Here is a 25998-nt window from a genome sequence, read left to right as displayed (position 1 = left end):
TTTAACTATGCACAAATGGAACAACAAATAATGATAAATATACCCATTTTCTTTATTCATTTATCATAGTGATGACCTTTTTTGAAAAACAATATATAATCTGCTTCCCAATGGAAATTATGTAGACATGATATTGCTGAAAAGAGGATGCTTTATAAAGCTCAACAGTTTAAAATCATCTTTAATCTGGCAAATCAGTAAATAAACAATATGTTTTATCAGTCAAATAAAATATCTTCTTATTAAATCTATATCCAGGAAGCAGAAGTTGGCTTTATTCCATCATGCATACCAAGAAAGGTATCCTTAAGGTGAATAATTGGCCATTGTTCCCTAGGAAGCTAGGCAGATCTTTTGTAATCATTTAATAAAGATGTTCCCAGATCAACCTTAGTTGCCTCACTGAGCGAGATAGCACGAAATATGTGCACACAGTATCCTTTGTAATGCTGAAAAAGCCCTAGTCAGTTTTCTTATAAATGCTTTTCGCCAAAAAGTTGCTGTTTTAGAAAATATAAAATCGGTGTGGAATTGAATCTTGAAGCCTTAATCTATTGAATAGGAATCCATTTCAAAAGCCAAACATTTAGTTTGAGGACTGCATAATCCCTGAAGGTTCTCAGGTAATGAGGGAATCCAGAATTTACATGTTACTGTCCGTAGGCAAAGTGGTGTCATTGTCTTTTCTACATTGGGCATACACCCCATAAAATAACATTTTGAATATTTATGAATAAATATTTGAATAAGGAAAGATGATTGTTCCTAACTATAATGACACCAAAATAATGAAGTGTGCATTGTGATATCATTATACATGTTCTGTTCATTTGTACTAGAATCATACTTATCCGAATACACTCCAGTATACAGCATGGCTTAGCTAGATTAGAATCTTTACTGCATACAAAAAGTCACTGAAATATTCTGGCATGTATCTATCCTATATTTCCCATGGTTTAATTTGATGTTTTGGCCTTGAAGATGACATAGGCCACTGCAGCTAGTCACAATTAGGCCAAAATAATTGTGACATCACCATTTAAGCTCTTTTCTTTCATATTTCATCGTAGTTATCATTGTTCTCTCTCTCTCTCTCTCTCTCTCTCTCTCTCTCTCTCTCTCTCTTTCTCTCCCTCCCTCCCTCCCTCCCTCCCTGTCTCTGTCCCTCTCTCTCTCCGTCTCTGTCTCTCTCTCATTCACTCACACACAGAGAGAGATTTTTAAGTTATCCTTTAAAATAAATAAATATATCATAGAACATGAATGGGTTGCTAGCTTTCTGCTACCTTCATTCCAAAGTCTAAAATAGTGTCTTGCCTAAGACTGCTTCATGAACTCCTGATTTCTATTTGCTGATTTTATTCTTAGAAGATATTTTCTAACCTTCAGCTGAAATATTTTTTCCTGAAACTTAAAAATCCTGAGATTTTGGTGTTCTTTCTACCCATTCAGGATTGCCATAACATTCTCTGTCATTCTTCTTTTTGCAAGGCTACATACACCTAGTTTCCATGTTTTCCCAGAGCACTCTGCCTACAATCCTCTGACCATTCTTGTTGCCCTTCTATGAATTATGCCAGTTAATCTAAATTAAGGCGAACAAATCTGAGCTTTATAAAGCTGAAACAATTGCTAGATGGAGACAAGAAATCTCTTATCTGTTTACTTTTATGTAGTGGTCATTTCTGTTTCTGCAGCTCAGATCTGATAAGTCAAAGTAGTATTATGTTTGAAGTACTGTAGACTAGTTGACTGTATTTAAGGTTGGGTATATCCAATACTGAATAAATTAGAATAGTTATTGCCAAACATTTGGAAATTTTGTTGGTTTTGCTAAGATGCCATACTATTTATTTTATTTCAACATTAAGCTGTTTGTTTTGTTTTAGTCTTGTTTTGTTTTAGTCTTGTTTTAAGTTCTATATGTCAGTTGTAGTCTTCCAAAGTTGATAATATTCATCTGCAGTGTATAACAATTTCTACATTTCCTCGTTATAAAGACCAAAGAGAATTATGAGGTTTATAATCTAGAATATTTAAAGGACACTAGTTGGGGAAGACAGATTTATTTCAGATTTTCATCTACAGTGTTGTTATGGTTCATCAAATGAAATCTATCTCTTGGTGATTACAGGAAAAGTCCCTGCAGTTTTTCCTTTGATTAAATAGGATGGGTGGGGGATGGATGTATGTAGATATTTTCTAAAGTGATCTTGTGAAGACCTCTTTAGAACTCAGAGAAAATAACTGGCTCAGTCATCTAGTTGGCTTCTATGCTTAAGATGGGACTAAAACTCACAGTTTTCCAGTTTCCAGGGACCACAGTGGTGCAGTAGTTAGAATGCAGTACTGCAGGCTACTTCTGGACTGCTGGCTGTCAGCAGTTTGGCAGTTTGAGTCCCACGGCTCAAGGTAGAGTCAGCCTTCCATTCTTCCAAGGTCAATAAAATGAGAACCCAGAGTGTTGAGGGCAGTATGTGGACTCTGTAAACTGCTTAGAGAGGGCTGTAAAGCGCTGTGAAGCAGTGTATAAATCTAAGTGCCATTGCTATTCCAACCCAGGATCTTAACCACTAGATCAGAGTACCTGTTACATATGTGTTAGTTTCAGAGTTTATATTTTTACCTTTTACCTTTTCCAACCACTTTCTCAAGTCAATGGAGTTTCCGCCATTCTTCTCCACCAGTCAGAAATATCTGTTTAATGTTTATATAACAGTTTGGTCTGCCCTGAGAATTGATGGTTCTCTCCTTGTCAACGTGAGCCACCCAGCTGGAAGTGAAATCATCAATACTTCAACAGATTTGTCCAAAGCATAGTCCAGTTGTTATGTACTTTTAATAGGGGTTAGGCAGCTATCTGTCTGGAATGCTTTACCTTGAGTTCTTGCAGTGAGCCTAAATGGCCCTCTCCACTCTATGATTCCTAGTACAAACTATTCAGCTAATACTGAGCTTGGTGATATCAGATATATTGTTATGTACTCTTTCATACACTCAGCAGTTTTTTTTACTGTACACTCAGCTAGTTTCTTTGGTCACTTACTGTACCAAAATGTAGTCATTACTCACAGTCACTGTAAAGACAGTTTGGAGAACTGAGATTAAAAATCTAATATACAGTACTGTGACTGTAAATGATTTGTGTTGTAAATCAAATGGCAAGTCCCTTTCCTTTCCGTATTCAAAGTACTTTTGAATCCAGAAACTTCAAACCCAAAACAAGTGCACTTTTTCCTGTAAGCCAACATTCATGGTGCATAATGCTTTAAATATTTTCATTTCTTGGATCAATTCACCTTAAAAAGTATTACAAATAATAAATAATTTTAACTTTCCAAAAATTAGCACATACACAAATTACTTCAAATCAGCTACCATATCAAGCATACTATAGATAACCAGAAAGTTAATTTTAATTACATTATCTACTACAATATTAATTTAGCTACCATTTGGTACAATATTAGCACCATATTTATAACATATGGAGCTTTAAAATATACTAATTGCTTTCCTTGATCATCATTATAAATTTATTCTATTTATATTATGATCACTTCATAATGATCACATTATGTTGTATTTATTCAAATGTTCGACTTATGTTCCCAGTTGACCCCAAAATTTTGATTGCTAAGTAAGGCAGTTAAGAGAGTTGAACTCCATTTTATGACCTTTTTTGCCACAGTTGTTAAGTGAATCACTGCAGTTGTTAAGTGAATCGTGAAGTTGTTAAGCAAATCTGACTTTGATTGTTGACTTTGCTTGTCAGAAGCTAACTGGGAAGGTTGCAAATGGTGATCACATGACATTGAGACAGTACAACTGTCATAAATACATGCCAGTTGCCAAGCATCTGATGCTGTGACTATGGGGATACTGCAACAATTGTTAAATTTCAAAAACAAGTAACTTTTTTCAGTGTCGCAACTTTGAATGTTCTGTAAATGAAAGGTTGTAAATCGAGAATTACCTGTAGAATTGGAAAAGTATTTTATTAAGTCTGACTTGGTAAGAGATAAGGAAGGTATTCAGATTATCATTTCAAAAGCAATGCTGAAATTCATCTGTTTTTTTCTACAACCTGGATGGGTTGGTTTTTATTTGATTGCATTTTAATATATGGCCATTTCTGAAGCCATGTTGCTTTTAAGAATTCATTAAAGAATGTTATTGAATGCTTGATAGCCTATTGCTTCATAGCAATCAACTTAATCTGTTTATCAATCTGCATATTTGGGTTCTCATGATTATATATATAAGATTCAATCTCATTTCAAAATCACAAGAGAAACTTATGTCACAGATTGTTTTTGGCAATATCACCATATATTTCAATTCTCTCATAAGTTATATATTCAAATATATAGATACTTAAATAATTTGTGCTGCTAATTGTGTATATGGTCCTCAAAAAGAATGAGCTTATTTCTTTCCTAATAATAGTTATGAGAGCAATATTAGAAATTTGGATTTGAATGTGGAAGAGACAGACACAAACATTTTAATGAAGATTACAGCTTGGGTTGAAATTGCATATAAAAACTGAAACTTTTGTTTACCAGAGGTAAACATCAATTTATTTAGTTAGATTATAGTCCAGTATATCATAAACATTGATTAAATGTTGTGATTCATGACCTATGATAAAATTTTGAACTTAGATTTTGAAATATATCTTAAATAATGGGATCCTACACTTCCGGGCAAAACCAATATCTTCATACAGTAGCGCAGATGTAATGCACTTTTGATACTGGTTAAGTTTGGGAATCAAAAAAACGCTAAGATTTTTTTATTAAAAAAATTAGTAGCGGAATGCAGGATTGTAAGCCTTCTAAATATTAAGTTCAGTAGTCATTTCACTACAATTCAATTGTACAGCGAATAGAAAATAATAAGATTACACTGAGTAAAGTTGGGCTCCATCTTTGACATTAGTTGAAGTTCTAAAATAATTTCCAAAAACATTTCCACTTGGAATTTATTATAAGAGAGACAGTGGTAAATTTATAAAAACAATCTCATGTTCCTCAGTTTAAAAAGTTAGTAAAGGCTCACTTAGTGACGACCAGACATACTGATTCCTGAATCCTAAACCATGTGGGCTGCTGCATTTTGAATCAACTGGAGCTTCTGGATGCTTTTCAAGGGCAGCCCCATGTAGAGTGTTAATATACGCTTATGCCTTGAGTTAACGGTGTTCATTATTTTGGACTTTTTATGGTTATATTGCATGCCATGTCACCTTTACTCTACAATCTTCATGTAAAACATTCTGATAGGTGAACATATGGTATAAAAGCTGTAGAAAAAAAGATAACTATGAGCTATGTATTCCAGAACATCAGGACGATAACTTGAGAAATGCTGTTTTAGAATATTACCAATGATTATAATCTTCCAATCTTTGTTTGTCTTATCCCCCTCGTATCATACATTACATTCCTTTTGCCATGTCCATTATTTATCATTTAAATTTCCAACATCTTCATAATACTGGGTATAATATATAATGTTATCTTACATCAAAAGTGTCTTGAAGATCAGTTTTAAGATTAAGTGACTAGCAAGTATTTATTTCAGTAAATGAGTGTAGTTCTCTAAAGTAATACATATTTCTGAATCCTAAATTTCTTTATCAACTAATGCCATATATTGTTCAAATTTGAATTAAGTAACATTAGCAATGTTTTATACATATTGGTGCCAAACTCTTAACCAGATTTAATATCATTTTCCTTATTCATCTTACCTGTAGATATAAATGGAAATGAAAATCTTTCCCAACACTTCAATGACAACAGTAAATCAATATTTTGCTAACATTTATATATCAAAATGTAGATGTGCTGAAGTTGTACATAAAATGTAAATATTGCATTACAATTATTTTATTCATTTATTTGTATACTAGCTGTACCCGGCCACGCGTTGCTGTGGCCCAGTCTGGGCATACTGGGGCGGCGGGTGGGTGCTGCCATTGGTCAGGACTCGGGGCTGCTGAGCCGGGCGAGGATGGTTGGGGGAGACGGCGCCAGGGCTGTCGGCCTCATGGAGTTGTTGAGCATCTCGGAGGAGGATGCGCTCAGGCTCCCCCAAGTCAGTGGCCCGGGAGAGTGAGATGTCCAGGATCTCGGAGGAGGAGAAGTGCTGCCTCATGGGGCACCCAGGGGCCGCCCCAGCCCCACTGCACCTCAGGTTGACACCGCTGCCGCCGTCCCATCGGAGTCGCCTTGGCGAGGCCGTAGCTGGTTTGCTGGGGGGGGTGGAGAGTGCGCGCGGCGGGCCAGGCTGAGGAGACACTCCGCCTCCTCTGGAGCTCCGCTGGGCTGGCCGGGGGTAAGCTGGCTTAAGGGCAGGAGGAGGCAGCTGAAGGATGGCGCAGGTGGTGCCCCGCCGCAGACAGCAAAGGCCCGGCAGGAGGGAGAGAGGGAGGGGGAGCTGAAGGGCTTCGGCTCCCCTTGGCGGAAATGGCCGAAACTTGTCAGAGGAGGAGGGGAAAGGGTGCGGCCGCAGCCCAGCCACACATATAAAGGGACTGTCGGGACGAAGCTGGACAGAGGCCGAACTGTTCCGAATATACTATACTCACTAAATGAACGCTATGGTAAATGACACAGCTCAATTCCAACGCAATGTCACACAAAATAATTAAATCAAAATGAAAATAAATCAAAATCTATGAAAATTCAATATAACAATGCAATGGAAACATTGAAATGGAATCATGAAATATTTAGTATAGCGCGTGTTGCTTTTACATCCGATGGCGCTGGTTTTCAAAAAAGCATGTTTTTACAAAAAAATCATGTTTTTACCTGTCACAGGTGTGACCTCTATGTATACGTATTTTAAAACATTCGCATATTTGAATGCAATGTTGTGTCAAAATTTCAAAGCAATTGGTGAAGAATTTTCGGAGATTAGCGATTTTGTACAAACAACCATTACATTTTTATTTATATAGATTTAAATGATTTACAGCAAATGGCCATCCCACTTATTGTGTCTCTGGCTAATGTGCAATAAAGAAAAAAACTAGATGAAAAATCCCAATTAAAATCCAACATTAATGGGAGACCAAGTTCCAGTACCCAGAAAACAGTTTTTAGTGCCATCCTGAAAGCAACAGGATCAGGTCCAACGGTAGAGAGAATATCATTCCAGAGGGTCAGCATTGCAACAGAAAAGGCACATCTTCTGATTCCCATCATGAAGGATTATGTTTCAAAGGAGGAACCCTAAGTGTCCCATCAGACTAGAACATGTGTGACAGGCAGATACCATTGGGAAGAGGTGGCCCCGCAAATATTCTGATATCTGCAAGATTTTAAAAGCTATGGTTGGTATACCCTTAAGACTGTTGATATAAACACTACTTTTTATTTTTTTATAAGGCTGAAAGAGTAGGACCAGTTAGATAGAAGGAGTAGATTATCAGATTCACATAGCTATATAGTTCAGTGGAAGCATCAATCATGGCCTGGTCCTCTTATTGAACCTGCTTCTCTGTGGCAAAGAGCCATAAATCAAGTGGAAAGTGTATTGACCTCTAGAAATATAGTATAAATTTGGAAGATAACATCTGTGCCTGTGGTACTTCTTCCCAGTTAGCAACAAACTACTGAATCCTATTTATCAGAGTCTGATAACCTTCTAGAAGTTCATTTTCAGGAAATTGTGGAGGCTACTGAGGCCATAAAGGGTGGGGAAATCAGTTTCTCTTTACCCCCTTTCGTCAAGCAATATGATGGTCCAATTTATGTAAGGTAAATTAAATGTGCAAATTAGATCTGAAAAATCCCAGGAAATTCAAAATTAAAATCTAATTTGTATAATGTCTTTATGTATTATACATCTGAATCTGGTCCACTTAAACAAGAGGTAGTGGACATCTTGTCTGCCCCTCCCCCCAATGTACCTTGGGGGAAAGGGGTTGTTTTGATCTGTTGTCTTTGTAGATTACTATAGTAAGAATGGGGTGGAGAGGAGAATTCAACTATCCAGGCCCTACTTGATTTCTGAGCTGCCTTCAATACCATTGATCAGGATAGCCTTCTGGATACCCTCCAGGGTTTGCATTTGCAGTAGTACATTCTTCAAAGATTTCTTTGGGGATGGGAGCAAATAGATCAAACCTAAGGCCTTCCGTTGCAAAGTGAATGCTATTACCCTTATAATTCTGCATGAAGTCACTTGAAGAGATTCCATCAGCACAAACTAGGAGTCATGAGGATGCCAATTATATCTACTTGTATATCTCAGTTTTGGGTCAAGCAGGAGACAGAAGTGCTATCCTCTGTGCTCAGAGGCTGTGAGTATGGATGGGAAAGTTAATTTCCACAAAACTGAATGGCCATGGGTTCAAAAACCAATCGATATCAATAATACTCCATCTTTGATTCTGGACAAATCCATTCTCCCTCGCTTAAACTGTTCATAATTGGGGCTACTTAGGTTCCTGCTTGAGGATCAATGGCAGCTATGGCTAAGAAGGTCTTTACACAACTTGAATCTTGGCACTAAATACAAGTGTTTCTCGATGAAGAGACCCTGCTCACAGTCACTTAACATCTTCATCACTTTTCATTGCGACTCTTGCAACTCGCTCTACATAAAGTTACCTTTGAAGGCCACCCAGAAGCCACAATTGGTCCAGAAAGTAGCAGCTGCTCAAGAAATTAAGGGCATCTCTCCATTCAGGCAATACCATTTATCCAAGAGCTGTGCTAGTTACAAGTGACTTGCAATAAAATTCAGGGTGCTTCTTGTCACTTCAAAAATGACTTAGGACTTGGATATCTACTGCTTCTCCTAGTGGCTTCTGCCTGTGAAAAAAAAAAAATCCAATAGGGAGGGCACTCCTCAAGTTCCTCCCCTTGAAGAATGTGCCTGTTTAGCAGTACCCCTTTTCTTTGAAACAGTATTCCACCAAGGGCGAGATCACAGCAATCAGCTTAATACTTAGAAAAGCCACCGAGACCTTGTATTTCACAAAACCTTCAGGAAGTGTGAGAATGGTAGGTTCCCACCCAACAGAGATTTTTTTACTAAAAATGCTATTTCTCAGTGCGATGAACAGGAAGGCATCCCTTAGTTGCTTTATGTTATTGCTTATTGTTTATATCTTCCTTGTTTACTATATTGTAACTCTGTACAGCATTGTGTTGCCACCTGGTGGTTAGGTCAGAGATAATACTGTGAATTCTTCAGTATCCAGAGATAATAGCTTAAACCAGGCAAAATATTTAAAAGATTTTAGTGAATAAATATTAAGAGATTACCAAGAAATAAAAAAAATATTCCAAACTGTATCTCTCCTCTCGCTGAGAACTCCCAGTGCTAGAGCCTAATTGCAAAGCACCTTTTTTTTCTGAGGACTTTAGTTCTGCACCAAGATTCAAACTTTCAGCAGCTTTTTATACCCTTTTTAAGAGACAGTAATATAAACAATAAAACTTGGAGATGGCTTGATCATCATAGATCTTATCATAGACTTGATCACAGATAGAGGATCTAGTTTCAGGGGAATGTTAAATAAGGCATCATCTCTAGCAGTACAACACCTGAGGATGGATTGATGACATTTTGTCAGTAACTTGGGAATCATTTGATCCTTTGGTAAAAATATTTTTATGGGAAACACCTTTTCTACTGCAGCTGCTGCTGCTCCTTCTCGTCTCTGGAGGTGTCAGATCACGGAACTGCTGCTGTACTTTTTCTCTTAATTGTTACAAGTAGGAATACACATAAAAGGCTCAAAGGTGAGAGCGATTTACAGCAGAATGGTGCAATTTACAAAGCTTGCTAAGTAACTTCTAAGCATGCATGCCGAGGAATTAATTCATCAATACAAATTTTCTTTAATTACGCATGCTGCCTCTGCTGGCTAAGTAACCCTTCCTGCCCTTATATATGCAACGAGGAAAAAGGGTCCACATCATTTCCTGCTCACCAATCTTCTCTGATGCCACAACAAGTACTTAATGTTGTTTGCAATAAAAAATGGCCTGTAAGCCTGAGTAAGTAACTAAATCCTTTTTCTCCCAAGCCTTTCTCCATCAGACATGTTTTAGGGACCTTTTTACAAGTCTCTCTACATTCTACCATTGAGCAATAGCTCTTCCTATAACATAATGACAAGAGGGAGAAACAACTAAATCAGTGGCAGAGCATCTGCTTTGCATGTAGATGACCCCGTTATTAATCCCTTGAAGAGCACAGGGGAGACTTTCATCTGAAAGTCTGGAAAGACACTGCCGATCACTGTAAATAAGAAATAAATTAGAAGGCACACCAAAGGCAGCTGTCTTCCTATGCCCAATCTGATCCAAAACTATTGGGGCTATCCAAATAAATCCGTACATCAATCGGATTTGTGGTGAAGCAGATGTAGCACCAACCTTAGAGATAGCCCTAACTGCAGTCTATATATAGACTGCAGAAACCATTATCCAAAAAGTATGTGTGTTCCTGTCCCCTGCCTGGAGCAGTATATGTGTGTGTGTGTGTGTACACATACACACACACACACACATATATATATACATACATACATACACACACATACACACACACACACACACACAGACACACACCACACACTGCTCCAGGCAGGGGGAATTACTCTGCTTGTAACAAACAGGAACCCACATACCTTTTTGATAATGGTTTCTATTGTTGAACTACTCTACTAGAAAGTTGGGGAGTTTTAAACAATCAATTAGACAATAACTTTCGGAGCAGGATTGAACCTGTTGAGCACTGTGATGGCTCATATGAACTGCAGATCCATGGGAAGTAGAAAGATATTCTGGGGGGGGGGGGGAATCTCTTCCTTGTCACTGCCAACAAGGGTAACAGTATGTGTCACCAAAGTTAAGCCTGATTTGGAGTTTTTATCTTTATATCTTTTTAAATAAATACTCTTACCAAACCACATATTTACCATTCTGTGTCTGTACATTTTCATTTCTGTTTCAGGAAAAAAAAACACCACCTGTTTGTCTCCAATTAAATTTTGTTGTTTATTTTCAGCCCATTTCTTTAACCTATTAAGACCTTTTTGAATTTCTTCTAAGGTTTACTTGTTAACTGTTCCATCCAATTTTGTAATCTCGCAAACCTGTTAAGCATTCAAGTCTCTTCCACTAATTTATCACAATAAACCTTCAATTTAACAGATCTTGATTTTACAGACTTCAGATGCAGTGGACTGAATCTGTACTGTATGCTGTATGCTTCTGTGCATGCATAATATCTCATCTGCCATTTTCTTATGTGTAAAATATGCAAAGATAGTGACATATACCTATGTAAAAGCTGCTCCATCATTTTGCACATATGGACAATATGCAGGAAATTTGAATGAAGTGTCTAATACAGTATGATTTGCCACATAGATCACATAAAGGTGTTCCATGCTCCTTGAAATACGAACATTTGCATTAATAATTTATTTACATTCTAGTATTGGACTTTCGCTTTCATAATTACCACCCAAGATTAGTTGCACCTACAAAAGTAAAGACATTGCAAAAGTAGCAAGTGCTTTGCAGATCATTTTTCTTAAAACGATCTATTGTTCCTTTGTATAAGGAAGAACTAATTACCTCCTGCTTTCTTCTGTTTATCTGCCAATGGCCAGCCACTGGCTAACCTCGTCATTACATGGGGGGGGGAGGATGGAATTCCACAGTGCACTACAGTATGTGTACACACATATATACACACACACACAGGGAAGTCACAGTTCTGTGAGGAATTTAGCCATTTTTAACATTGTTAAAACACAATGGAAATTAGCAAGCAGTCATCTCAAAGCAATTGTGCTAAAGTTAGACTGAATCCCTCTCATGCAGCTGTTTCCTTTTTTTATATGGGTCTTGAATAAACTGGTATTAATCAGACTTTACCTATGGAAGAGATAGACCATAATAAATTGGGTCACCAATAGATTTTGCACCAATCTGATGGTAATGGGAAGTGTAACTTCTTCTGAGCAAAGCAGGGGAAAACATATTGTCAACGAGAGAGAAACCACTATGAAACCTTAAATCAAGATTGCGATTTCAGGTCTTGATTTTCAAGCAGACATACAGCAGAGAAACAGTGAGCCTCCACATGTGTTCCTTGTGATTTTGGCTTTCTGACAGCAGAATTGTGTGAAATTCTTTCAAAGGGAGTTTTAGGAAATGTTACAAAATTCACAATAAAATGCCCAAAGTAGACAAATATGATCAGAAGTAATGATTTTGGGACTTTTCATCAGACAATCACATGACTCCTCAGGTGCATTTGAGAAGAGAAATGATCAAAGACAAAAGTGCACACCAGCAAAATTCAATACAGTACAGCAGTGTTTTTCAACCTTGGCAACTTTAAGATGTGTGGACTTCAAACTCCCCGGCTGGGGAATTCTTAAAGCTGCCAAGATTGAGAAACACTGCACTACAGGCTCAACTTTCTCGCCTGCTAATCCAATTGGGACCAATACTGCCATATTTTTTTCAGTAGTGATAGTGTTGAAAGAAACAGACTGCACAAACAGAAAGGTCTTTGTGTGTGCATGCACATGTACACATTTTCCCCCGTTTTGAAAAAAAACCAACTCCTGTCTTCAACTCCCAGAATTTTTGTTGGAAGAAGATGCATTTTTTTTCAATATTATGGTCCATTCCTTATGTAGACAGTGTGATTGTTTTATGTCTCATTAGCCTGTGTAGCGCAAATCAATACAAAAAGCTTAAAGGAATGCTTCAAACTGAAAAATAACAAGCCTTGATTTTCTTTTGTATTTCTGAAAGGTCAAGTGCTGTAAATACTGGCCAGATGACACTGAGATATATAAAGACATTAAAGTTACCTTAATAGAGACAGAGCTTCTCGCTGAATATGTGATTCGAACATTTGCAGTAGAAAAGGTGAGTTTTTTCAATGTGTCTAGTCATGGTCTTGTTAAAATTAAAACACCTTTAAGTTAAATTCTTGTTCAAAAATTGTTTCTGGCTAAGGGCTGACTGTCTTTAACTGATTGGCCTATTTCTTTGTTGCACTGATTTAAAGAATGTCCAGTTCCAGATTCTGGGTGCTTTACATAATCAAAATGACAAAGCAATGACAGAGAAAGCAATGTGTATTTTATCTTGGGCCTGTTGTTATTCCTCATCATGCCAATCTCTTTTCTGGTAGTAAATAAGGTAGAAGATTGGGGTAAACTCCAAAAGTCCTCAAATTTTAAAAAAGGGGTAAATGGAGCATGTTCTTTCTATGTCATTTGAAAATGCTCACTATTGCTGCTTTTCCTTTTTCTTTTTTTTCTCTTGTAACCAAATAACAGAGAGCGCCCATGAAATCAGAGAAATCAGACAGTTCCACTTCACTGGCTGGCCAGATCATGGTGTACCATACCATGCTACGGGTCTTCTCGGATTCGTCCGGCAGGTCAAATCGAAAAGCCCACCTAATGCCGGCCCACTAGTTGTACACTGCAGGTTAGTAGGACCTGTTTTGGCTTCTTTACTTGAGAAAGGTGTTGGTCACTTTTTATCCTTTTTAAATTTAGTACAGCTGGAGCTATCTGGGTGCAATTAATTTGTATGTCATATTTTAATTGTTACAGTTTATGAAATACCATTCATGAACAGGAAATAATGATGTATAATATTGTTTTATGAATGTATCTTCCTCAACTGCAACAGATTGAAAAATATGATTAGATTTAGACCCAATTTAAATGTTACAGAGTCCTTCCAAAAGCTTCTGGAATATATTTGTCCAGGATGGCATTTCACAGTCATTGGCACACCAGCTACTTATTTGAGCCACCATTCATAAAAGGTGCATGCCCAATATAACAATGCAACACTGTTAACCAAACAAATGTGTGGTTAAATACATTTTAGGATTAGACAGATGGATTTTTAAAAGCAAGCAGCATTGATAATTAACAGGATCATTCCAGGCCTGGAGAGGAGATTTAATATTACTGTAATCCTGAAGAATACTTTATTGTTCTTATTTCAATTGGAAAGGAATTTCCTTATTAATTCCAACTGGGATTTTCCATAAGGCAGATACAAGCTTCAGAAGATGATAGTTAAGATGATAGTTGGATAGTTAAATGTTTTGCAACATAAAGTTGTTTTTTTCCAAGAAAAGGGTGTCTTCTCTTCAACTATGGTGATTTTAAAAACTCTTTAAAATTGACTTTTTGAGAAGATTTTATTCATTCTCAGTGGATTTCTTTTCCTAGATTTGCTGGCCCAAAGTCATCAAGCTGGCTTTGTGCTTAAGGCAGGACTAGAACTTTCAGTCTCCTGGTTTCTAGCTTGGTGCTTTCACCAGGACACTAAAGTATGTGGCTGGCGCTCTTGTGATCTTTTTTTTTTTTAATGTCACTCAAGAAAGACATAATATTTCCATTTTGGTGAAAGGAATTGCTATTGTTAAAATAATAATAATTGTGCTTTTGTGTTTACAGTGCAGGTGCTGGCAGAACTGGATGTTTTATTGTCATTGACATTATGTTAGACATGGCAGAAAGAGAAGGAGTTGTAGATATATTCAACTGTGTCAGAGAACTTCGATCTCGAAGAGTTAACATGGTGCAAACAGAGGTATTCTAAGCATTCTCTCATTTTCAGTTGTCGTATTGGATAGAATGAAAATGCCTCTTGTTTTGTCACATATTGAAATTTAAATGCCAGGTGTCCTACAACACTTCCGAGAGTTTCCTTGCCCTGATTGTCTAGATATTATGCTCAACAAAGTAGCAGAATATAGCCAACCTCAAAAAGCTAGACGTGGTTGGACCCAATATTTTGGGTTTTACCATTTTTTGCCTCTAGGTCATGGACGTCAAGTTCAGGCATTTAAAATTCTTATTTTCTTAGACTTGTAATAAGAAAACAGACTGAACAGTTTTAAAAATTTGGTTGGAATTATGCCAGATAGAATGAGTGTGTGTTAGATTTGGCTATGGAACATTATTCCAACTGTCTGATTTTTTTTTTATTTCTCTAGGAACAGTATGTATTTATACATGATGCAATACTGGAAGCCTGTCTATGTGGAGATACCTCGGTTCTAGCTTCACAAGTTAGATCAGTCTATTATGAAATGAATAAACTTGATCCTCAAACCAATTCAAGTCAGATCAAAGAAGAATTTAGGGTAAGTCAATGATTGAAGCACATTTCAAAAGCCAAATATTGCACAAACATTTTATTGTAGGGCAAAATTTAGCTAGCTTAATTTTTTTATATTACTCTATGAAGCATAAATTCTCTTCAAATTTAATTCCCTGGAAATCAATGTAACCCTGAAGACATATTTATTGTTGAGTAACTTTCTGTCAAATTCATTTTATCTTATTTTGGTAGACTCTAAACATGGTGACCCCAACCCTTCGAGTAGAAGATTGCAGCATAGCACTTTTACCCCGGAATCATGAGAAGAATCGGTGTATGGATGTTCTTCCTCCAGACAGATGTTTGCCTTTCCTTATCACAATAGATGGAGAAAGCAGTAATTACATTAATGCTGCACTGATGGATGTAAGCTCTTGTCTTGGTTTTCTTAGCTAAAGAGGTATCTGCCTGATATCAAAGGACCTGGAAAATTGTAAGAAGCTTGACCACATAAAGGGCTCAAATCTTTCGATATGCTTTCTGGGTTTACTTTAAAAATCTTAAACATTCCAATACGTTCAGTATAAGTTATATAACTGCTAAGGTATGAAAATATTTGTTGAGAGAAGATCATAGTTCAGCCAACTTCATATTGCATAAATGTTTTTAACAGGTCAGAATCATATATCAAGTTTCATATATTACATTAGCCAGTTGCAATACTTAGTTGACCTGGGCTGATCACAAAAAAGCTCAATAGAGTCAGACTTCATCAGTGCATGGATAAAAGAACAGGAAAATATCAAAAGATGAAGAAGAAGACTGAGCAGGGAAGCCAGAAAAAAATCTATTGAGAGGCAATGGCAAACCGCATTTATATTGTTGCCAAGAACCATGCAGATGTGTCCTTAAAACATACTACCAGTGGTTCAGTTCATTCAACAAATCTAAATAAATAACAAAACAGATTCATGCAATTTGAATTTAATCAGTATGCTTCATATGTAATGTATGCATATTAACTGTGAAGAGGAGCTCATTATGAAGCTAAGTCTAAATATATACATTCTTGTTTGGGCTTATTTCAAAGTTTGTGTGTGTGTGTGTGTGTGTGTGTGTGTGTGTGTTTGTATGCATACAGTATCACGCACACATATAAAATGAGATTTTAAGGTAGCTAGTCAGCATAATAATATAGGGAGAAAATTTTAGTTTTCATTTTCATAGTAATGAATAGAGGGAAAAAGCCTGCTGGCGTAGATAATACACGGGCCATTACTTCAGTCAATTGATTCTTTTCTAACTGAATGAACATTTGCTAAGGATACTTTTACCGCTATCCACATTAAATGCAGATATGAAAGTTTTAATACACTTACATCACTTAAGTAAAAGGACACTTAAATATGTTTTACACTCTTTAGAGATTTGTGGAGTATCTCTGACATTTTAGAACAGCAGTAATTAAGGCTGTCACACATGTATACAGACATGCCAAAATGCAGACTTCAGAAAAGAACAAAGACATTCTCAACTATTCTATGAAAGCAATCTTTTCTAATACTAGTTTCACAGTTAGCAGGTACATCATTTATAATAAAGATACGTGGAAAGATTGTATGCTCAAAAGGTGGGAGTATCATATTAGTGATTATACTAGTGATTGACATTGCCTACAATATCCAACATATATTGTACATTATATATATTGCAGTTAGCAAAGCCCTTGCCTTCAGTAGCCACTTTTAATGAATCCTTCAACCTGCCGCCCTACAATCGTAGACCAGTGGTGGGTTCCGGATTCCGGTGCAACCGGTATGGTGCAACAGGGCCCAGCGTCTGCCACATGCACACATGCACAGCGTGCGCATGCATCCTTCTGTGATGCCTCTGCGACGCTTCAGCTGCTTGGCAGAGCGTCAAGCAGGCGCTGTACGCGCCGTGTGCGTGCGCGGAAGCACCAAAGAATTCAAATACAGGAAAGGAGCTCAGGGGGCCCTCCGGAGCACCATACCGGAACGGTACCCGGTGCTCCCTGCAGGCACCGGTATGCCCATACCGGGGCGTACCACCTGCAACCCACCATTGTCATAGACCTTAAGACACACAGCTGTTGTATACATCTGGAGGAAACCAGGCTAGAGATGTCAGCCTTATTTCATAACTGTTTCCTCTTCACCCAGGAGTTGTCAAATAGTATACCTCAGGCCATACAAAGTAACATGGCAGACACAACAGTGCGATTAAAACACTGCCCCTTTTTTATATGGATTGACATATTTTACAAAGAAGCAAGTGTGATCACAGTTACTATCTTGGTGTTTTTTTTAACCCATCGCCCTAGTACCTACCATTTATCTATTCCTAAAATAAGTCTTGCTTCCCATTCCTTGTCCCTTGTGTTTTATGGCATTCTGCTAATGTACACATGTCACCAGGGACAGGAACCTCTGGTGCAGGTTTAAGACTATATCTGTATAACTTCACTATCTCCAAGTTCCATTGGAAGACTGGGATTTAAAAGCAATTCTGTTCCGAGTCTGAACAGCTGTAAGTGCCTCCATGCCAGTTCAGCAGAAGCTTTTTCTTCTATTTCCATAATATATAGAATATCATTTTTTGAAGAAAATATTATTAATATTCATTTTTTTCTTATATTTACTTTCTTACTGTAGCTTTAATCCTGACTTTAATCCTCCATTAAAATATACTGCTTATTTTTCAGAGTTATAAACAGCCTTCATTTTATAGTCACTCAGCATCCTTTACCAAATACTGTCAAAGACTTCTGGAGACTGGTTCTAGACTACCATTGCACATCAATAGTGATGCTGAATGATGTGGATCCAGCACAAGTAAGTCAAAGACGTGAATTTAGTAAAATTACTTTCTTCATATGTAATGTCTCTTTCAATTTGAGTTTAACTTTAAGGGACTTCTCTTGATAAAACAGGATAGAAGGTGGCTTTCCAATATGTTCTTTTGCAGCTTCCCAGTGTAGTTTACAGTCCTGGAAATCTCCAAAAAGTTATCAATATGGTAACTCACTGATTACAGAAAGGCCTTCAGTTATGTAGACCATATCAAGCTGTGGAAAAATGGGAAACCCAGAACATAATATTCTTAATAGCTGAAAGTGCAAATATTTGCAAGTTCTAACAATATAAATCAAGGAGTACATGAGAGCTTTGCACCAAGATTAAATAAAAAAGATTCAACTAATCACAATAGTTATAGCAACCAAACTTAGAACTAAAAATGAAGTGATAAATGGCTTTTCCTTTTAAGTTCAACTATCAACAGTAAAGGCATTGGGAGTCGTGAAATATTTTGTAGACTAGCACTTAGTCGAGTAGCTATAAAATTTTATTCTCGAGTGGGAATATGAATCCTTGGTTTACTAGTCCAAATCAACCATTATTTACTGTGCCGCATAGATGCAAGATCTATTTTTGTGATGCTGAAATCTTGCTCTTTATAATTACTTTTCTTTCAGAAAAAAAAAGAGGATCGCTGACTGTCAGCCCTTTTCTTTAATAGGAGCAGTGCCATTAATTGCATATCCTCATGGAGACATTTTCCTGGGATGCTGGATGTCAGTTTAAGAAAATGCACTAGCTTATGCTACTGGGAAAGAGACAATTATGTCTCCAGACAAAGGGTGACATAGATGATGGCTTGTCATCAGTGTTGCTCAATAGCCATCTGCACTTAGGACTAAATGGCGCTGGCATGACTTCCTGAAATACCACACTTCCTTTGAGCCTTACATGCGTTATTTTGCTGTGTTCTTCCTGTCTCTTTCCAGCTGAAGTGGCAGCAAACTCTACATCAAAAGTAGTCAGTCAGTTCCTGGAAACTGAAAGATGAAACTCTCTTACAAATACTGCTGGAGTTGAAAAATGGGTGCCCATACTAAAGTAAAACTGCCCAGTTTTCTAAAATTTCTGACTTAAATTATTTATTGTACTGCTTAATTAAATGTTTTGGTTAAAGAGGAGAACATTAACAGCTGAATCTGCTCTAATGTATGCTATATTTATCATAAATAAGGAAAAATAGTTTTCTTAACATTTGAAATATTGTTGTCATTATTGTTTTAAAGTTCACAAGTAACACCCCTTCTGCAAGTAATTATAAATTTCAGGCATATTTTTGTACCCAACCACAATCACTGGTCTCCAGGGAAATGCATGAAAGGCAAAAGATCTTGGGTGTTGTTGAGTTATTTTCAGAGTGAACAAGGAACGGCTTGTAGGATCAAGTGCTTAGTTGCTACTAAAAGTGCATTTGACTTCTCAGCCATGTTTTAAATATTCAAAGGCAGAGAAACTTTTAAACTTTCCATTGGTCTTCCTTTGTTACCTTTTAAAACTTGGAGGCCTGCTGTCTGTTGGCAACTAAACCTGGTTTCCTAACTAATATCTGTTCCAAAATGTTAATTAGGGTACATAGGGTGAAGTGGGAAAACACACATTTCATTCAAATATTTTTTACAAAAAAATACACAAGATATTACCTTGTTGTTTGAGTACACTTCTTCTGAAGAAATGATTGTCCTTTATCTTTCCATTACAATTCCATAAAATAACACACAGTTTATTTGTGTGATTGGTTACTTCAAACCCTCCTTGCTCATAATTGTTTACAGCCTTTGGCAGGGAAAAGTAGCTCTGGTGTACAAATTGAAGGAAGGTATCCCATGTGGGCCACAACACTGAAACCTTTTTTGAGTTGGCTAGGTAGATTCCTAGAATGTAGGGTTTGAAAAATCACCTTGTCTAACTTTCTGCAGGAAAGTGCTACACTGCTACTGACTTCTCAACAGATGGCCATGAAGCCTCTGTTATAAGCCTTCAATTTAAAACTGCTGGCCCCTCCCAGGATAGTCTGTACCATTATTCAATGATTCTTACCTTTAGTGGAAAAAATAAGTCCATAGAAAATCTACTTCTTTGTATTTAAACTTGTTATGTCTTACCTTGTCTTGTGAAATAACTCTGAACTATTCCTTCCTGTCTTCTACATGACAGCTCTTTAAAAACAGCTGTCAGGTCTCCCTGTAGTCTTCCTTAAACATACCCAGTGCTTCCAACCTTTCCTCGTAATTTTTCCATCCAGGCCACTTATCATTTTGATTACTTTCTTCTGGACATGTTCTAGTTTGTCAATATCCTTTCAAAAACATGATGCCTAAAACAGGATACAATATGTAAGGTGTGATTCTAATGCAGCATTAGAAAAGAACAATAACTTCTTCTTGACACTCTAATTATTTGCTACAGCAAAGGATAACCTTTTTTTGCCAATGCATAATACTATTGGTGCATATGTATCTTATGAACAACTATGAGACTGGATTCTTGTAATTCACATGTAGTTTTGTTCAGTATGTCCTCTTCCTGTTCTATTCTCATGCTTTTGGTTTTCCTACTCAAATATAAGACTTTACATTTGTTGTATCATCTTACTAATATCTGCCTATTGTTTCAACTTGTCAGTGTCCTCTTGAATTTTGATAGTCCCACAAAGTGTTTGCTAACCTCCTAGCTTTGTGTCATCCAAAAATGTGAAAATCTCATTTTCTAATCCATCAGCCAAATCATGAATTAAGCAAAGCAGCACAGGACTAGAATAAAGACACTCCTTTCTAGTACTTTTTAACATATTTATAATTCACCTGGAAACAGGTGTGACTAGTGGAACAGCTATGTTGCTGGTGACAGTAAATTGTTCAAATTGGTAAAAACAATAAGAGTCTGTCCAAAGGATTCTTTTAGGGGAGTAGATGTCAAAATGGCAGATCCAATGTAAGGCAGTATATAGTGATGCACATTGGAGCCAAAAATTTTGACTACTGACACAAACTAATGGAATCAGAGCTAAATAATCTTGGAGTAAGGGTAAATTTAATGAACTTCTCAACATAGCTTGTATACACTATTAAAAAGACTTAATTGTATGTAGAGATAATAAGAAATGGAATTGAAACTAGAGATGCCAATATCATAATATTTGTGTGCAGTTCTGACCACCACACCTCAAAAGGAATACAGTCGAGCTGGAGAAGGTTCAAAGGAAGGCAGCTAAGATGATGAAGCAGCTAGAACAGTTTCCATGTGAGGAAAGATTGTAATATTTGGGAGTCTTTAATCTAGAAAGGAGGCAAACAAGTAGACACATGATTGAAGTTGCATGTAAAATTATGCAAGCAATTCTTTTCAGAATGTTTGCATATAGTAAAATGTTTAAAATCCAAATACTTTAATTTTCAAATATAATTTTTACAAATTTTCTCCATGCAGCTGAAAGCTCCTTTTCCCACATTTTATGGCTTTTCAATTTTCTTCCTATTACTAGCTTGAAAATAGAATACCATAGTTTGCATAATGTTTTAAAATACCAGTAAGACTTCTGTATTTTGATACTAGCAGACCATGCACGTGCAAGAAACTATAAGATTTCTTTCATGTGCATGGATTCTAAATTTTGCCAAGAAATATTCCATATTAAGAAAAGAGTTGTTCCTATCTGAGCAAGTCAGTTTTGATTATTCCAATACGTTTCATATGGCAATGACTTTGAAGAGTACCCAGAAATTTTAGTGGGTGAAAAATGCATCAATTACATTTCTGTTCAATGTAAAACACTGGAATTATGTTATGCTGATACCAGAAGACTTGTGATGCTTGTTAATTGCTTCTTAGGCAGCATATAAGATGTTGTTACTGACATTTAAAGGCCAAAATGACTAAGGTCTACATCTCCTGATGCAAACTTCCTCAAGTGTTACAGTCTGAAAATATCCCCAGTCTGTCCAGCATGAAATAGAGGGCATTTTCCTGTTATTCCCAGGGTGGGGAGTGCCTTCTCTCAGGAAATGCAGTTAATGCACCTTCTCTTTTACTCCAGAGCATCAGCCACAATATGTAATTTTCACCAGGTTTTTAATTGTTACTTCTTTGCAAGATTTTAAAGTAACTTCTTTCCATTTTTTATTTTTGTAGCATTCATTATATTGATGGCTAGCCTTGCATGTCCAAATGAATAGAGAGGGAAGATATAAATTAAACCCCAAATACAATCCTTCAATGGTTCTCTGGGTTTTGTTTTGCTTGCTTGGCCTTAACGGTATGACTGAGCCCATTTCTAAATTGATGTCTGGAATATTGGAAAGTGAAGATTCAGGACGGATTAAGAGGGGCTCAGCCTACATTATTACCTGCTATGTAAATGGTCCAGAGTATCTCTTTGATCCCCTGTGATTACTACACTACACAGTATACTGTTGGAACAAATTGTCAAAGTGGAAAAGGAGATATTTATGTAAATGGAAGTCAACTAAGGTTTGGTGATATCCAGTAGTGTTACAATTAAAGACTGGGAAATGAAAAACAGATGTATTTCACACTCATGATAACCAGCAAAGGAAGGAATTTTTTTGTGATATCCCAGAGCAGCAGAATATTTTCCACAGAGAATTCCTTGCATGTGTTTCCCAGTTCTTTTTTTAAAAGAAATTGAAAGTTCTGTTCCATCAGACATTTAGAAATAATTTGAAAATAATTGTTCGAAATAATTGTTCTTCTTTCCATTTGGTCTGAAATTGTAATTATTAATAATTCAATTCAATTTATTTATATTTTTGTTTTCTAAATAACCTAACCATTGTTGTTAAAACAAGTCTGTTAATAAATAAATAAAAGTAAAATTATATGTGTCCTCTATAAAAGTTTTCTCCTGCAATGTATGTATTTCATATTTGTATAAACAAGACGTGTACTACAAACTTCACTGGAGTCTATGTAGTAAAGTAGATTATATTCTTAGAGGCTGAGAATTGTTTCTGCATTTTTCTTTCTAAAAAGATATAATTGCAAAATTAATAGCAATAGCAGTTAGACTTATATACCGCTTCATAGGCCTTTAAAATGTTGGTCTTTTCTTGAAGGACTGCAAAGTTCCATCAATATATAAACTTATATATTGCATTATAGCCTTTTATCTTTGGAAATATCTTATTTTTCAGACAGTTAAAAGACGTGACATTTTGTATAAATTTTAGTTTTCTGTGATCCGGGAGCTCATATGGGCACATAAAAAATACATTGGAGTATACATAGTCATCCTATATACAATTACACATGAATTAATCTCTTTCTTCTACAGTTATGTCCACAATATTGCCTGAAAATGGTGTTCATCGACATGGCCCTATTCAAGTATAATTTGTTTCTGCTGATTTAGAAGAAGATATAATCAGCGAATTTCCGAATTTATAAGGCATCAAGAGTAAGGATCTTATTTGCTTATTTTTCTTATAGGATAGAAATATAGGTTTGGGTTGTTTATTTTTAAGTTTATTATTTGATGAAGCATTCCATATAAAGTCCCTTTGTTCTAAAATATTCAATCTATAATGTAGACTATGTCATATTCTATTATAAACCAGCCTAGAAGCTTCAGTTGAGCAAATATTGCCAGGATTTGGATAATTTAGAAATTCTAGATTATATCTGATCAGTGTTAACTGCCTAATAAAAACAATACGAAGAAGACACTCAATAAGCAACTTTACCAGTCTTTTACTTGTTATTTATTTTTTTCCAGAATTAAGGATACATCATTTATATTTTACACTTTTTGAACATTAATTACAGACTAAACAATCAATAATCCTGAAGACTTTTTTTCAAATCACAGGTCTGTCCAATAGAATGAAAATTGAAAAACATGTTTTTTTCCTCTTTCCTTCCCTTTATTATACTTAGTAGAAATTTTCAACAGATAAGTACAGTTTTCCCAAGATCTGCCAAGGCAAGGGGAGTTTTCTGAACGAATTGGTCTGTATTTAGCATGTTAACAATAAGTCATCAAGTGAACGTTTATTTCAGAAATTTGACATGACAGCATATAAAAGAGCAACACTTAGAATTAATTGCAATTCAACTTGTGATTGCTATAATATTAATCATATATTTGCTCTTGCAGCTACATTGTTTCACTTCAGCATATCTGTATTTTTCAGCTGTTTAAATATCATCATCTTAAATCGAGATTCAAATCATACTTTGAAATGTAAATTTCTTTACATTGTAAGAACAATCTTCTATAACAGTGTAAGGTTGTAAGGCATAGATTATTTGAATCAGAATAAATAACGCTGTCTTTTTTTCTTTCACCTGTTGGTTGGGTCCCCACAGCCTCAGGATGGCTACCGAATGGTACAGCAATTTCAGTTCCTAGTGGCCTATGTACAGAGACCACCCGTATCTAAACGTTCTTTTTTTGAAACTCATACGTCAGTCGACAATGGCAAGAAGAATATATGGAGATAGGGCGTTACATTGTCCATTGCTTGTAAGTGATAAAACCTCTTAAGGTGATCAATACAGCGACTCTTATGAAGCTGAGTTTTTAATTTGATTAGATTTTATCTAATTCAATACTACAACTCTGTAAAGTTTAGAGCTGTAAGTGTCCTTAGTACAGATGAGCTTATAGGATGGGAGGGGGAATTAGAGAGCCCCCAAACTCACCTAGTAAAAGTATTGCAAAGTAATTTCAGACTGAAGAGTTCCTAATTTACAGCCCTGGAGCAATTTAACAAACTCATAGCAATCCGTTTGTCATAATTGTTCATGCAGGTAATAAATTCTGAATACTGCCACACAGAGAACTAAATTAGATAGACTATAGTCTTTCTGCTCTTTTTATATGTTTCCCAGAGGTAACATTATTAACATTGCTTGATGCAAAATGGTGATGATTTCATCATGCTCCTTTGTAAGGAAGAGGATAACATTTCTGCCACTATTTCATCCCATCTTCTTCCTGCTGCAGCAAATTGTATATTATTTGTACTGCATGAGAAGGGACCTCAGGATTGGCTGGAAGGTAACTCATGATATCATGAAATTGGAAGGGACCACTAGAATCATATCAGTTTTCTCTGTACAGAAAACAAAATACACCCTGAGAGGTTAATAAAGATATTAAAACCAGAATTTGAATTCAGGAATAGATTCCATAGTGTAAGCACAAAAAATAATATATACTTTTGCAAAGAGAATTCTTTATTTATTGTCAAATCCATTTCAAGCAACATAAATACAGAGTCTACATATGGACATTACTGGATGCACAACACTGCAATCAAACTGACACATAATAGGAAATGGAAGAATGAGAAGTGCAATCTATTGATCTGTTGGAAGAGACCATGATTTATTGCTGTCAAATATATAGGGAAAGAGAAGAGAAAGAAACCAACTGGGTTAACAAGATTTGATGTGGGCAGTATGCAGTAAGAATATAAGATCAATGTAAGGAACAGATTCAGACAATGAATCATTATGCACTAGAGAGTCTAAGGAGCTGTACAAAGAAATGAGACATTGTGAAATTGAAGTAAAAACAATGTAAAAATTTCAAAGATGAGAAGATCCAAAGAGCTTTCAGAGCATGAATAAGGACTTCTAGTTCTAGTAAGAAAGGACAAAGAAAATACCTTATTTGAGAATGTCAACAAAAAGAGGAAAACAATAAAAAAATGAAATGTTCTCTGTTCAGAAAATAATAGAAAAACCCTCAGTGGTTATAGAAATGCTGAGATAATCAGGAAGGATCTAATAGACACAAATTAGATTAAAGGAAGATAGAAGATTATGGTAGATGGCAGCCCAGATGAACCAAAGCTCTCTTTGCTACCAGTGGTCAGGCAAGCAATAGGTTGATAATCCTTGGTGAAAAATAAGAGGGTGGGGATACTGTACTGAATGGAAAATCTGAAGCATACAGGCATCACAGAATCAATGTTCTGTATGAGATAGAACATTGCTTTTTCCATAGCTTTCCA

At 36.2% G+C, this 25998-nt stretch overlaps 1 protein-coding gene across 1 annotated transcript in view; it reads left to right on the top strand.

The window, feature by feature from the left end:
- Positions 1-25998, top strand: part of PTPRM (protein tyrosine phosphatase receptor type M) — a 495619-nt gene that overhangs the window by 464646 nt on the left and 4975 nt on the right. Inside the window, 12 exon segments of the mRNA XM_032222734.1 lie at positions 12816-12936; positions 13349-13502; positions 14492-14627; positions 15034-15183; positions 15393-15566; positions 17866-17882; positions 17884-17999; positions 23310-23406; positions 23408-23432; positions 24344-24384; positions 24386-24445; positions 24447-24500. Coding sequence (XP_032078625.1) covers positions 12816-12936; positions 13349-13502; positions 14492-14627; positions 15034-15183; positions 15393-15566; positions 17866-17882; positions 17884-17999; positions 23310-23406; positions 23408-23432; positions 24344-24384; positions 24386-24445; positions 24447-24500 — 1145 coding nt within the window.

Source organism: Thamnophis elegans, chromosome 8 (assembly GCF_009769535.1).
Source record: "Thamnophis elegans isolate rThaEle1 chromosome 8, rThaEle1.pri, whole genome shotgun sequence".
In the NCBI taxonomy this organism is placed as follows: domain Eukaryota; kingdom Metazoa; phylum Chordata; class Lepidosauria; order Squamata; family Colubridae; genus Thamnophis; species Thamnophis elegans.
This window is presented reverse-complemented; position numbering and strand designations above follow the sequence as displayed.